General features: G+C 38.8%; 1 protein-coding gene across 1 annotated transcript in view; it reads right to left on the bottom strand.

Moving 5' to 3' along the window:
• The window catches only part of ctnnd2a (catenin (cadherin-associated protein), delta 2a), a 396,135-nt gene that overhangs the window by 17,720 nt on the left and 362,089 nt on the right, over window positions 1-16,326 (bottom strand). Inside the window, exons 22-23 of the mRNA XM_067434320.1 lie at window positions 11,986-12,070; window positions 3,714-3,840 (exon numbers count right to left, since the gene is read on the bottom strand). Of these exons, the coding sequence (XP_067290421.1) occupies window positions 3,714-3,840; window positions 11,986-12,070 (212 nt within the window). The remainder of the gene's footprint in view (window positions 1-3,713; window positions 3,841-11,985; window positions 12,071-16,326) is intronic.

The following is a 16,326-nucleotide window of genomic DNA, read 5'->3' as shown; positions in this document are numbered from 1 at the left end:
CTGGGTTCACATGTACTGTATCTTAGGAAATGTTAATTGAGTAGCACAAGTGAGGACCCTGATGTCACATTCTGATGCTGTGAGCCGAAAAGCACAGCGACTATGCAGTACACCTACAAGACCTTTCACACGCGCACTCTCTCTCTCCCCTACCTTCCTTCTCTCTGTCTAACTCTGTGCTTTGATCTCTTGCAAAATACCGTTCACCATTTTCATGACACACGTTGGAGCTCAAACTATAGAGGAAAAGGCTGCAGACAACAAAACAGCACGAAACCAGCTACAAGTCAGCGGATGACTGATCTGAGAAAAACAAGCAGACAATAAATACATTTATTTTAAAAAGCGGCAGCGTGCATGCTATAATCATTTGAGCCCTGTTCTACGTCAAATATATTCATATAGCGCTAGCTAGTCAACTCAATATACAGTGTCAAGGCTAAATAAATCACATTTTACATGAAATGTGAGCTTGCAGTCTTAAATAAATACAAAGACAAGACACTTTTGTCTGCATGTAAAAACATATAAATAACGTGTTTTGATGCATCCGATTAATGAAAGAATAATCACTCAAAAAGATTCAGAAAACAAGCCTAATGAATCTTTTCCTGAATGAACCCGCTGTATTCATATTAAAGGCCCCTTTTTGCAAGATGTAATATAAATCTCAGGTGTCCCCAGAGTGTGCCTGTGAAGTGTCAGATCACAATTCCTAACATATCAATTTTTGGGTTTTAGAAAAATTTGCTGTTTTGTGTCTCCTTTAAATGCAAATGAGCTGCTGCTCCTCAACCCAGAGGACAGAGCTTTCACAGCTTGTGAAAACTGAAACATGATATCTATGTTTTGATGTTCATCTCTATCTCAGACACGTTCATGTGACATTGCAGTTCTTCATCATCATGAAATATTATCATCTGCATGCGTTTTAAAGCCTTTTTGGGACTTAAGCTTGTTCACCGTATCCCCCCCGAGTTAGATAGGTCCATACATACGATTCTCATCTCTGTGCGTGCCATAATTTTGTCTGACGTGCCCAACGCTAGTCTAGCTTAGCACAAAGACTGGAGTTAAACGGCTCCATCGAGCCTACTATGAAGGTATATTTGGAGCAAAACAACTGAACACGTGTGAGAGTGAAATTTGTATCTGTAGAGCATGTGTATCAATAAATTTGAAGTCACAGAAAAAATATTTTAAGAGTTGTAAACTTTTTTCTCTTTTACAAACACAACACAAAAGTTACACCTTCACACATTCTTCACTGCAGGTGCACAAATCTTATTCTACAAATCACACATTTTTGCTACAGTTGCTGCAGTGCATATGGTGCAAAACGCAATCACACACCTGTATCAAAAAATGTGAAGTCACGGACAAATTTTGCACATCTGCGAATTAACATGTGAATCCATGCAATGAGGGTTGAACACTTGTAGAATATTCGGTTACCAGTGATGGGCAGTAGCGAGCTACAAGTAGCGACGCTACTAGCTTAACTACATTTTTCAGGAGCTTATCTGTAGCTCAGTTACTTTTTAAACAGAAGCTAACTACATTATACAGCAAGTAGCAGAGTAGCGCGACCAAAAGCACAAAAGCTACATTCCGTTATTGGGTTCTGAATCTGACGACCGACGAGAGCGAGCCTGTAAGGAGTGGAGCTGAGCGGTGTGACGGACACTCAGCTCAATAATCCGCTCTATGCAGAAGCGCTTCACTCCTGATCGAGCTGCTCAGCAGTAAAACAACATTGTAAATAAACCAAAACTCAGCAGGCTACTTGCCTCACAGACATGAGATATATCATGTGTAGGCTATCGAAAGCTTGAAATGTACTTTTAAACAAAACCATTCGAAATGAAAATAAATATGCAAGCAAAGCGCCTGCACCATTCACGCGAGCAGCTTATGATACTGGCAGCAGTTCTGTTCAGAATGCTGCGCTCCATCGGTGCATGTGCTGTGAGTTTAACCTTCATTTTAGACTAATCCTTACTAGAGCGACCACCCGTCCCGCTTTGCGTGTACCGTATGCTACAGCATTTTCACCCCTTGTCCCGCACGTCGCATATTGAGAAAATGTCCCACATTTCCATCAGGCTGTTGCATCTGTATCTGTTAAAAATTATAAATGCATCTGTTCTGAAAACTGTCAATTAACTAATTTTATGTTGATTTACATTGTTCATTATATTGTATTTGTTCATTATTATTTTTTTTTGGGTTTAGCTGGACTTGGTCAGAACTCTTTCAAAAATCGTTTATCTGCATGATGCCTGCAGCCTTTGGGCTCGGTAAAGTTGAATTTAAATTACATGTAAAATAAAGACATGTTATGTTACATTACATTGTGATGTAGGCTAATGGTGTTTTCTGGTATAGGGACTAAAGAACAAAATATTTTTATCAGCTGAAAGGCAGAATACGAATGTTTTTAGATTATTGTGTTTATTGTATCAATTATTCAAATGATTCTGACAGTTTTTGCCTTTGAAATGACTGGGGAAAAAAGTGTCCCAATCAACCTGAATTCACACTATACTCTGAACTCAATTTCATTGCATTATATTGCTTGAAACCCCAAGTAGTATAACATTATTCATTAATTATTCAATTATTCATATAATTATTCATATATTATTTGTCACTGTAAAAAAGAAAAGAAAAGTAGTTTTTCAATGTAGCTAGCTACTTTTTGATCGTAACTTGTAGTGTAGCTAACTACTTTTTCAAAATGGTAGCTTAAATGTAACTTAACTACTTTAACTTACAAGTAGCTTGTAAGCTACAGTTTCAGAGTAGCTTCCCCAACTCTGTTGGTCACAAATGCATTACTTTTCTTGGATATTTTTCTTACACAATCACAAGTCCAATCACTACTACTGCTTGAATCTGCTGCTACGAGTCTCACACGCAGTTTTTCCGCCTTCAAATGACAAATTCTGTGCGCTCTCACTTTTGCACCAAATACACCGAGTTATGTGGAGCAAAAGTGATTTGTGCATCTGAGAGGCAGCGGCAGGCCCTGTGCAGAGAGCAGAGAATCTCGGCCAATCAGAAGAGCTCGTTTGTACGGAGTCCCGCCCCAACGGGACGTGGTGGTGGAAGATGAGATTAGATAGATAGATAGATAGATAGATAGATAGATAGATAGATAGAGATAGATAGATAGATAGATAGATAGATAGATAGATAGATAGATAGATAGATAGATAGATAGATAGATAGATAGATAGATAGAATTTTTCATTGAAAAAGAAACAACTTCATTTCAGCATTTTGTTCACCTTCCAGCCATTTAAAGACCTATTAGTCCTAAAATTCGACTTTGCCTCCTCTGCCAACGGCCCTTTCAAAAGCTGAATCCAGGAAAAGTACTTTTCTGCTTGAGCGAGATGCTAAGTCCACCGGAAAAGGTATTAGAGCCACAGCCAACCGGCCATGAATCCACTAACCCCACTAGTAGAGTGGATCATTAACCTCGAGTCCCAGGATGCACTGAAAAATCCCCATCAGTTTAATAGGATTCCGGGTTAAAGAGAGAATCATGCTACTATTTGTAATTGTTTTAAATCCAGACTAGAGATCTGGAGTGGTTAAATCAGACTTCAGGGCCACCAATAGTGCTTCCTTAGCACTTCCGATCAAAGTGTATCCATTGACTTTGTTAAGAAAGATCAGGTGAAGGAGGAGAAACGTACACTCACCTGAACGATTGTTAGGTGAGGTCCGGACCGGAGATACTGAAGGAGTGCGCGAGGATGAGTACGGTCTCTGTCTATCTCTCTCTATTGTTGAGGCAGAGCCGACAAAGTGATACTGCGAGTAGCCATCCTAGAAAATAAAGAGACAGAGAAAACTCTACTATAATGCATGTTCTCATTTATTTGAGAGTGCACAACAAAACATGTTTTCTTCAGGATCTATGTACGCTACATTAGCCCACTGTTATTCTGTCAGTTTAGTTTAAAGCCTCCTAGTGCGGAGTCATTACAAAAATCAATGACCGGATGGAGGTACAGAAATCAATGGACGGATGATCTGGAGTCAGTGTCTGTGGAGAAAGCCTGTTTGATGTGTGACTGAAGCAACCTGAAAGGCTGATGGAGGAGATAAAATAAAGCCATTGGCCACTGGCTCGATGACACGTCACTGTGAACATGAATCAGTGGGTCTTGCTGAATGTGCAGAGACTGAGAGCATTTGGTCGTGTTTTACAATACATTATTTAAAAGAACAGATCATTTAAACATTAAGGCTTGTTAGGTCTCAAAATATGAAGCAAAAAAAGATGAAGTTTTGGGGGAATTTGGGCAATTTATTTAAAAATAACTGAAAAAATAGGCTGCGAAATCTGAAGCATCCTAAATTACATACCATTATCACGCAGCATGAAAAAAATCATAAATAATGAATTAAATATCTAATATCAACCAAATGTTTTTTTTGGGGATGAATATAATGATAAATAAAAAGATGTCTAATACCCAAAAACAATGTTGCAGATGCCACTTTTTGCATTGCCATTTTCTAAAGCAATTATATGTATACACCGGTCAGGCATAACATTATGACCACCTTGCTAATATTGTGTTGGTCCCCATTTGCTGCCAAAACAGCCCTGACCCGTCGTGGAGGCATGGCTAGACCCCTGAAGATGTGCTGTGGTATCTAGCACTAAGATATTAGCAGCAGATCCTTTAAGTCTAGTAAGTTGCAAGGTGGGGCCTCCAGGGCCTCCTGGGATCCAAATTGTTAATTCAGCACATCCCACAGATGCTCGATTTGATTGAGATCTGGGGAATTTGGAGGTCAAATCAACACCTCAAACCTAGTCAACACCTTTTTGCTTTGTGGCAGGGGGCATTATCCTCCTGAAAGAGGCCACAGCTACCATAGAATACCGTTTCCGTGAAAGGGTGTACATGGTCCACAACAATGCTTAAGGTGGTACGTGTCAAAATAATATCCACATGGATGGCAGGATCCAAGATTTCCCAGCAGAACATTGTCCAAAGCATCACACTGCCTCTGCCAGCTTGCCTGCTTTCCATAGTGCATCCTGGTGCCATGTGGTCCCCTGGTAAGTGAGGCACACATGATGTAAAAAACCTGATTCATCAGACAAGGCCACTTCTTCCGTTTCTCCGGGGTCCAGTTCTGATGCTCATGTGCCCACTGCAGTGGGCAGAGGGTTAGCATAGGTACCCTGACTGGTCTTCAGCTATACAGTCCCATATGCAACAAAATGTGATGCACTGTGTATTCTGACACCTTTCTATCAGAACCAGCATTAACTTCCTGAGCAATTTGAACTACAGGAGCTCGTCTGTTTGATCGGATGAGTCAGTGAGATCAATGAGCCTTGGCCGCCCATAACCCTGTCCCTGGTTCAACACTGATCCTTCCTTGGCTCACTTTTGATAGATACTGACCACTGCAGACCGGGAACACCCCACAAGAGCTGCAGTTTTGGAGATGCTCTGACCCAGTCATGTAGCCATCACAATTGGGCCCTTGTCAAACTCTCTCAAATCCTTGCCCTTGCCCATTTTTTCCTTCCTCTGACACATCAACTTTGAGGACAAAATGTTCAATTGCTGCCTAATATATCCCACCCTCTAACAGGTGTCGTGATGATGAGATAATCAGTGTTATTCATTTTACCTTTCACAGTCATAATGTTACGCCTGTTCGGTGTATATGTGGTGCAGGTATATTGTGCATTTATAGTTATAAAATATGACTGTACTTATTAAAATTGAAACAAGGTGGCTCTATAAGATATTATGAGCTTGTATGATATTATAAGTTTGCTCTCCCTGAATAAAAGGTCAAATGATTCATACAGCTGATTAATGTGGACATTTACGTAAATGCAGAGCAGACAGCAAGAATAAAACAACCAAATAAACAGATGTCACTAATAAACTATCAGATTTCTTTAAAATTACAACCAATGCACTCCCGTCATTAAGTCTTTTACACGTCTGAAATTAACCCTCATTTTGGACATTCAAAACCTCTGCTCATATCCCAAGCTAAGGAAACAATACTTCTCAGTTGGAAAAATAAATACCAAATATCAACTACACAATGGCTACACCTATTAAGAGACCATATTATTAAAGAGAAACAAAAATCAGCAACTAAAAGTCAATTAAACAAATTTAATAAAAAAAACTAGATGGTGAGTTGATGCCTCAATTAAGTTCTTTGGTTAAATATTCTTTGGTATATTATGCTCACTGGCAGTGGTAAAGGCGGCTCCCAGACCTAGAGAAAAGTGTATATCTATATAATAATTTCATTGAATGATCTAATCATATTATTATTGCTATTATTATAAATTACTAATGCTACTCCTACTATTATTATTGTCATGAATATTAGCATTATTACTACTACTACTACCACTACTATTATTATTATTTTTGGTTTGAATACTACATCAACTACAAATCTATTACTATTACTATGATTGTCTCAAACTGCCTTTCTATATATCTATATCCCTAAACTATCCCATTGGTTACACTTTCCAATGTACCTGCATACATCCCTATATCTATATTTAGCAGTTTTTTTCTTTCTCTGTCTTTGCTTTTCTCTCTTCTGTATGTTTATGTATGTTATTGATATATTTTTCCTCAATAAAAACAAAACAACCCCCAAATAAGTAAAGCTAAGCAACGAGGAAACAATTTCATCCTATTACTCAAAAGTCTCACAAGGTTTCAGAATGGGTCAACGAACAACTTTTGCTAGCGAAGTATAATATAGCTGTGTTATCAAAGACATTGTTATCAAATGTCTGAAAACAGGCTTCTAAACAGTTTTTTTTTTTTTTACAGAGACACAGAACACTACCATTGACATCCCATTTGCCCCTCCGTGACATTCCTTTTGTTGGAAAGGTGAGGTATAGATCAAAGAGCTGTCCCTCCGACTCTGTGCAGTTCAAAGCTGCCCCACTTTCCCAACAAGGCAGAAACTCTGGAGAAGGAGCCACCGCTCTCCAACTAATGTGCCTGTTACAAAAAATGGTATTGGACAGGCATATGAAGGCTCCAAGGGGCGTGAAGAGAGGCATGGAACGGGGAAAAACGGCACTTGTTACCAGTCGACTAAAGACCTCTTCAGTAGGGGACTTTGTCATTTCCTTTTACTCACGCTGTTGTAAGTATTACTTGAAATATCAGGTTCCCACAAGAGGAAAAAAATGAGAACTTCTACCTTTATTCTTTAAGATGATAGGTGGTTGGGGTGGCTGTGCAATAAAAAATACCCGAAAGGATGGATACTTCCTTTGAAGACGTTCCCACCACTTAAAAACAATACATTCAAGGAAGACTGAGTTTCAATGTGATTAAATAACCTTATTGCATTCATTACGTCTCATATCTTTTTTCTTTCTTCTTTATCCGGGCTGAGAGAATAATGTGCATTGGATTGATGGATTTTCATGCTAAGGTAACTGCTTTCGAAGTGTAAAAAGGTTGAGCGGTAAATTCACTTGGATAAACGCACGTCTTATAGGTCCGAAACCTCAGTTAATTCTGTTAATTCCAGTTGAATGAGTGAAGCATCATTACAGGACTAATTCTGACTCAGAACAAGACTGAAAAGACCAAGCAGACCATACAAAGACGAGCCATTTATTGCAATATGCCTTCCTGTGATTACTCAATAATGCTGCTTAAGAGTCAGACAGAAAAAAAAAGAACTTCGGGTGTGGAAATGTGCACTGAAGCAAGCCAATGGCAAGCGCTCATTATTACACTCCCAGAGGCGGCTAGAGCCAGGAGCGTTGCTCTTGCTGCGTTAGCTCCCTTGGGTCGCTGAAGCAATTGACTACCCTGATACTTCCTCGTGGAGAGCGTTGGGTAAGGATGACTGTGGAATTGCATCTCAGGAGGCTGCCAGGCTGAATGTAACACCTCTCAGCACAACATGAGTGAGGCTTCAGGCTCAAGATCAATGGCATAAGCAACTTCTCTCTTCTCCCAGGCTAGAATTTCACTTCATCTTAGTCCAGCTCTACGTCATACTGAGTAAATCAAGCCAAGTGCTTCTGGGCTTTCTCGCAAACACACACACACACCTTATTAGTAGATGGAGCTGAAACCGTCTGCACTTCTTCCAAGATCTCTAAGTGGATCCATTTCTATAACTTTATAAGAATTAAATGTATTTAATTATGCAAATTATAAATATTTATGCATTATTGGCCAAAAAATTGGGAATACAATATTTAAAAGTTGCTGAAAATCCATTTTCTGTACATCTAATCTGTACCAGGGCATAAATGCAATCAACAAACTCCAAAAGTTATATTCAAACAGTCACAAAGCCAATAGAATGTATATGTTTTTACATAAAATTGAAACAAAATTAGAAAATAATGTGGTCACACTTTAGAGTTCCACTTCTCACTATTAACTAACTATTAACTACAACATTTGCCTCAATAAACTCCTAATTACGGTTTGTTAATGTTTAGTAAGGTAGTTGTTAAGTTTATGTATTGAGTAGGATTAAGGGATTTCAAATATGGCATTAAAATGTGAGTTATAAGCATTGATAAACAGCCAATATCATAGTAATATGCATACTAATAAGCAACTAGTTAATAGTGAGAATCGGACCCTAAACTAAGGTGTTACCAATCATTTTAGAGCTAAGAAAGTAAAAAAATTGCATATATAGTACTTTTCCAAAAATAAAACTAAATTTCTACAAAAAAAAAAAAATAAATGAAATAAAACAATGTATAAAATTAAATTAATGAATTCATAAAGAAGAAACCAAAGGAAAATAAAAAATACTGGACAGACAGAACTCAATTTATTATTAAATGCGGAGATTATTTAAGACTGTTAACACTACATAATACAATTTCCTCCCATACTGGCTAGAAGCTTCCTGGGCACAAGGCCATTGTTCACAGCCTTAGGAAGTGTCTGGCTTCCCAAACCTCTTGTTCCCTCTTTCCTCCCCTTTTGTGTTCCCTCTTCTCTCTCAGCTTCATCCGTCACACCACCTCAAAACACGAAGAATCGCGCCTCAGGTGGCCCGGCTCATCCAAATTGACACCTTTCATTTCAACGGAGGGAGAGAAAGACACATCCACATGGAACAACTGTCATTATGCACTCATGAGATGAGAGACAGGGCTCTGCAAATGTTAATAATAGCAATCTCTTTCTTGCTGCCCTTTGCTTAATATCATCCCCGGTGACATTTCCAGGGCTCAGCTGGGTTGGAGGGAACAGGTTAGGTTGTGGGAGGTTTTAAAAATCTTTCCAAACCCAGCCTGGAGGGGGCTAAAAAGAGTGTGAGAGACCTCTATCCCTCCAAAATCAATGCGAGAACTTTATATAATAAGCAATACTGTAGATTTAACGACTGATGATGCATCTATAGCTCTGGCTGTCCTCCACGCCCTTGACCTCATCACTTTATCTGCGTCAGCTAAAGCAGCTGCTCGATAACCTGCCTCAAGGCGGCATGCGAACACAATGCTGCTGAACCTGCGAGTGCTGTGGTCCTTTGTATTATTATTTATGGATATTTAGTCAGCTAGCATAATAGGAATCAGCGTTCTAATTACACTCTTTTATTATAATATACCCCTGCTACCTTTTCGTCAAACCCTCTAAATATTTTTTTTAAAAGACAGAGAGGGTAATTAATAGTACGTGCGCAAAAAAATAAGAGCACGTAATTTGACATTGGTTTCGATGGCGGCGAGCTCAGCGGGGTAAACTCGCAAACATCCATAATTACATATCATTACAGAGATTTTCAACAAGCCATTGTGAATTAGCCCAGCGCTTCGCTCCCTCTTCGACGCAGTCTGTAGGAAGGGACCCCTCCATTCCTGCAGACGCACTTCTAAACTCATCTCGGTGGTGCAGGCAGTCGGCTCGTGGCCTTTTCTCATCTCTAAAGGTCAGCGTGGCATCCGTCGCTGTCTCCGTGGGCTGTAATTCTTCAGCACCATATTCTTCAGAGCCGAGTAGGCAAAACGACACACTACATAGCTCAGTCTGGGATGTTCCTCACCACCCAGCATCGTATCTGTCAGAATGGAGATTGCTCAGTGAAGGGGAAAGGTGTGTGTTCTTTTAGGCTTCTAGTGCTTGTTGGGGGACGGTGGTCTGTCACAACCAAAAATTTGCGCTCTCATGCTCTTTCTACTTAGCCTACTTAGTCGTCGTACTCAGATTCAGTCAGAATACGAGTCTGATACTGCTCCATTGGGCTGAGATTAAGAGGCGTGTTTTAAGCAAACCAGGAAAGAAAATGCCTTTGCACTGAACTGAATAAATCTACAACTAATCAGAGCAACGGAGTAAATGACGTATGTTGAGCTACGCATAGTTGTCAACAGAACTCAACGGCACGCACGCTTAAAATAAAGGTTATAATTAATGTAAGTGTGCCAACTTACCAAAGATCCAGTGATCCATGGATATTGACATGCATCTAGGAATCATGTTTTCTGACATTTATTTGTGCCTGATTTTGACGCCGGGGAAATAACGTCACATGAAGTAAATTTGCCTGTGAACACTTTATATAAATACAATATAGGTAGGTCTAAATCCATGTTATCACTTACATCAATGTTAAAGTTGTCCATACAATATATACCAATATAATATGGGGTATGATTTTACCCCCAAAATTCAACATATTGACACAAAATGATTACTTCAAATCCACGTTTCGCTGACTGGAGTCCAGTTATTTCTGTGAATTTGCTTCTCCTTTTTTGCAACTTTCGGCAGTCTGTAAAAATATACCTCCGATTTCTTGTAAAATCTATTTGTACAGCCAATCTCAAAGCTTTATAATGTTAAATAATGTCACTCACATGGATACCCTCTACACAACCCAAGAAATCTACCTACATGTTAAAGGGTTACTTCAGCGATTAGCATATTGCTTTGTATCAGTAGAAACCCTGGAGTATATTCGAATTATTCCAACCCCCCCCCCCCCCCTTTTTTTTTCTTTTGAGCCTGATTTCTCAAAATGTTGCCTGTGTGTTTATCTTGGGTGTCATGACAACAGTGCTTGAGCGCCGCGCAACGGTTTGTAATAGTCATTACAGGAACGCGCACAGAGTAACGGCTGAGCTCAGTGTTTTGACTGAATTAAAGTTTATTTCTCCAAAAATCTTATGCCTCCTGGACACTTTGCACATATGGCGGGCCTCTCGCGCTTTACAATAATTTTTGTATTGTTCTACCATGGTCGCTATCCACTGCCATAATAGTAAGGAGCGCGTGCTGAACTATTTAAAATTACTGCTACATAGGGCATTAAATCAACATCAGGGTGAGTAAAAGATGGCTTTAATTTCATTTCAGGGTGCACTATCCCTTTAAGATTTTAGTTTTTATAAATAAATTCCCAAAGGTTAGCAAAAAATAATAATATGAAAAAAAAGATATGGTTTGGTATGTAAAAAATAAGACCGTTTAATTAATTTGCTGTTAATTGTTGCTCAGAAATATGGGAACATTCATTCAAGGTCTTTTCACGTCAATCTATTAGCGATCCTATTCAGACCGCACAATACATTCTAAATGCAGTCAGCGCTAGCCAAGGTGAGAGACACATCTGAATGGATACACACAATAGTAACTGCAACAAGCACTTATTGAATGGAAATATCTCGTCAGCCTGGCCGTTACTGCTCAATAGAGCATTCTGTGCTAGTCACTGTGGATTAATGTTTGCAGTCGGCTGGAAGGTGTTGTGCTGAATAAACAGTGGCTCGCACATCTTTGTCTGGGAGGAGAAGTACAAAAAATGCTTCTCCAGTTTTTTTTTTTTTCATTCCAAACTAAAAGTTCAAACACAATTGTGTGGGAGTGGGAGATCAGTTAGCATGCTAAATGAATTCCTGAGTTTGGGATGGATGAAGTGGGACACAGCTGTCTTGAGTGGAAGCCGGTCTCTTACCTTCTTATAAAGGCTCCGGAGATCTCTGTACTGCCACATGCTACTGAGAACCTGAGATGCTGCCTTTACCACTTTAGGAGAGTGTCTGAGAGAGAGAGAGGGAGAGAGAAAAGAAAACAGGCAAGTAGAATCAAGATTTAACATGAATAAATAAACATATGGTTTCAATGGTTTCAACAGTCATTATTTAGTTTGTCATTATTGTTGTCAGCATCCAGACGATAACAGACATACTTTGAAAATAAAGTCATTTGGTAAAATTTTGAGAAAATGTTATTGGAAGATTTATTAAATTAGTTATTTCATTATTAATTGACCTCTTCTGATTTATTCGTTGAAATATTATCTAAAAATATACAATAATAAATCATCAATTAAATCAAATGTAATAATATATGTATTAAAAGGTATTTAAAAAATAATTAAAAAGGTTTTGGATTTAGAAACTCTTTCTACTCATCAAATACCCCACTGTTCAATAATGTGGGTTCAGTATCATTTTTAAGGATATTTTTTTATTTTTTTATTTAATTTTATTAATCAAAGAATCTGAAAAAAGTCCCAATTCTACAACATTGATAATAATACGAAATGTTTTTTTGAGTAGCAAATCATCACATTAGAATGAACTAGGATCATGCGACACTGAAGACAAAATCAGCTTTGCCATCACATGAATAAATTTAAAATTTAAATATATTAAACAGAAAACAGTTCTTTTACATTTCAATAATATTTCAGAATATTACTGTATTTTTTAGGACTTCTAAAATCTTATCAACCCCAACTTTTGAACTGTTGTGTTCTATTGATGTTTTGAAGGATGACATCATAGAAAAATTATTCTTTGGATAAATTCAAAAGATCAAAATGCTAAAACCAAAACATAAAAGAAGAAAATGAAAATCCAATCCAGGCACATTGTTGCTTAAGATGACTTCTCAGCTCTCTGTGCAAACATCTCACACAGACAGCAGCTTTTGTTATGATTAACAATGTACCACAAACAAAAGAAACAATCTCTTGGTTCTCAAAAATGACACAAATTGTTTGACTTCAGCCGATTTGATAGAACAGCTGTGTCTTTTGTCTTTCGCCAAGCTGAGTCAATCCATTTCAGCTCAAAAGGACACAATAGAACAATTTCCAATTGCCACTTGAAATGAAGTTAGAAGAAAATCTTTGCCGTCCTTGAGTGAACATGGCTTTAATAGAGGAAATGAATGCCACTCATCCTTCATCATTTCCGCTCATAAATGACAAAATGCATTCTTAGAGGTGGATCTGTACGTTTGATTTGTCCCTCCTCTCATCTTTAAAATGGATTTTAACATGCTCAAATCTTCAGTTGAGTCTTAAATTAAACCCTTCAGACTTTTGGTTTCCCTGTGAATTCTGCATCATTGCATGTTTTAGAGAGGGAAACTGAATAGTTAATAACATTATTAGAGAAAAGCAGTTTGTCAAATTAGTAGTATGTCTGAATATATACACTAATGAACCAAAACATTATGACCAGCCACAGCTGAAGTTAATATATTTGATCATCTCACAACAAGGGCACATATTTACATTTACATTTATGCATTTGGCAGACGGTTTTATCCAAAGCGACTTACATTGCATTCAAGCTACACATTTTTTACATTATTGTTAGTTCTTGCTTTCTCTGGGAATCGAACCCATGACATTGGCATTGCTAGCGCCATGCTCTACTGGTTGAGCTACATATTAAAGTCTGGATTGATTCGATCAGGTATCGTAGCGTTTTGAATGCAGGAGAAATGGGCAGGAATAAAGATCTGAGCGACTTTGACAAGGGACAAATTGTTAGGGAAAGGCAACTGGGTCGCTGAGTGTCGCTCATATATAAGGGGGAAGAACAAAACACTAAACTTGGTTAAGGTATTTATCTGACAAAAGTCTTGGCAAAAAAAGGCAAACAAAAGTTGTATTTTACCATGCACCAAAAAAAAAAAAAAAAAAAAAAACGCTCACAGGAATAAGCCTACATTGACTACAATACAATCAGTTAAAGGGTTACTTCAGTGATTAGCATATGGCTTTGTATCAGTAGAAACCCTGGAGTATATTCAAATGATTGTGCTTATCCCCCTCATATCCCCCTGAGACAAGAGATTTATGCACTTTATTTCTGGAAAAATTCCTCCCATGACGCAAATATCGTCAATTTGCACCATCGGAGGAATTGTTGGCCAGAGGCTAAAGACTACAGCCAACAGAGGGAGCCATTTCCGCATGTTTAAAACTTGCGCGTGGGGGATGGAGATCACACTCACAGCACTCAGCTCGCAGCTGCAGCCTCAGGCATTCATGTTTAAACTGTGCGGCCAGCAGAGCAAAGTATGTCTTTCAAATTCTCAAACTAATTTCTATGAAAGTTAAGCTTTCAAAGGCATGAACTGAAAGCGTGCCTGACTGAACATGCGCTGTGAATCTATGCCGCGGACGCGTTTACCTCAGCTCTCATCATGAGCTCATCCATGACTGTCAATATATCTGACTCCTGCAGCGTTTTGGGCTGTAAGACTCCCTCAGCGGCTAATTGTAGTGTCTGTTCTCTAACTGAACTGATTTTATGAAAATGAACGCGGTCGCGGTGGGAAAGTGATCAGTGATTCAGTAATCTAGTAGGTGGCTTTGCGAGTGGCCTCGTAGGGCAGCAAAGCATTCTGGAAATTGTTGTCTTTCATCCCCATTAGACAAAAATACATTTTCTGTCTTTTCTCAGTCTAGAAAGCACTAAATTAAAAAATAATTTAACATTTCTACTCCATTAATGACCCAGTTTAAATACAGATTCATCTTCCCAGCGCTGTACTCCTTTAATATTTTGTTGGTTTGTTGCTGTCTTGTTTTTGCATGTGTTACTCATTTCTTTATATGACAGCCTGGCCAATAATTATGTCCATACAAATTGGCATTGTTTTTCTTGCATTGTCACAAATAAAAAAAATTACTCAAAGCACAGCTGCTGTATGGTAATAAATCTAATACATTTTAGTAATATATGAAGTGTGTAATGTGAAGATGTTAATTTTCTTAGGGCGGACATCGCTTTTGGCCACTAACTGTATAGTCTGGGCTGTATTCAGACTGCACATGAAAACCAGAAGGCCATTTCTTTTTGGCCTAATCTTTTACAAAATGTTCAAGTTTAAATTACTTATTTTTCATCCAGCCAAGAGCAGTGAGTATTATTTTTGCACTGCCATGCACATTGCGTTGAAAATATATCACAATCTGCACCAAATCAATCCGCTCCAAATCAAAAGTCATCAAACCTGATGCATATCAGAACGAGCACAATGGCTGCTGCCACTTGCTTGGTACTAAATCAACCGGTTGCATTCATGCTATATCCAGACAAACAAGCACCCGAGTGGCTTGTCCCTTTGATAACCTCTCAGCAGGAAACTGGAAGCAGCTGTCATCACCATATTGGCTTGAACGGGGTGGGCACAGGGTATGAATAGCTGATGGGGGATATAAAGCAGTCGCATGAAGTGTCAGCTTGATGAGGGTCAGATTAATGTCTTTGACGGAGTGCATCCTGACACAAGCAGGAAATGTCATCACTCACTCAGTGTCAGTCTGGCTACACTTGCTGTTTCTAAGAAACTAAAGCAAGCAGCATATAGGAAGATTAATGAAGGACCCTTATAAAATGTATGGAGTAAATGTTGACTTGAAATCTGACTGGATGACTCACATTTGAAGCAAACACCTGTTGCCTGCATTTAAAATAAACAGGTCTATATAAATACATCTATCTATAATACCCCCCCCCCCCACACACACACACAATTGTGAGGACATAGGCGTAATGGTTTTTATTCGGTACAAACCGTATTTTCTATCCCCCTACACTGCCCCTACAGCTAAACCTACCATCACAGGAAAAAAAAAACCTCATTCTGTATGATTTATAAGCCTTTTGAAAAATGGGGACATGGGGAATGTCCTCATGAGTCACCCTCTCCTTGTAATACCTATGTCATACTCATGTCATTACACACATTTGTGTCCCGATATGTAACAAAACACAAGCATGCACGCAGGCACACACACTTTTGCCTTTAATGGAAAGGACAGTCAAGGACAGACAGGAAGCATTAGGGGAGTAAAGAGGGGGACAGGATCGGGAACGGACCACAAGCCGGGACTCGACCTCGGGTCGCCCGAAGAGCTGTTGCTTTATGTTTCAAAGTGTTTCCCACAAGCCTTTGGCTCAGACTAAAATACAATCAATTTAAATCCCAGATTTTCAATGTTGTCTCATTTGGACCCATCTGTAATTCACAAAGTGATAAGCCAGTT

Source organism: Pseudorasbora parva, chromosome 24 (genome assembly GCF_024679245.1).
Source record: "Pseudorasbora parva isolate DD20220531a chromosome 24, ASM2467924v1, whole genome shotgun sequence".
In the NCBI taxonomy this organism is placed as follows: Eukaryota; Metazoa; Chordata; class Actinopteri; order Cypriniformes; family Gobionidae; genus Pseudorasbora; species Pseudorasbora parva.
This window is presented reverse-complemented; position numbering and strand designations above follow the sequence as displayed.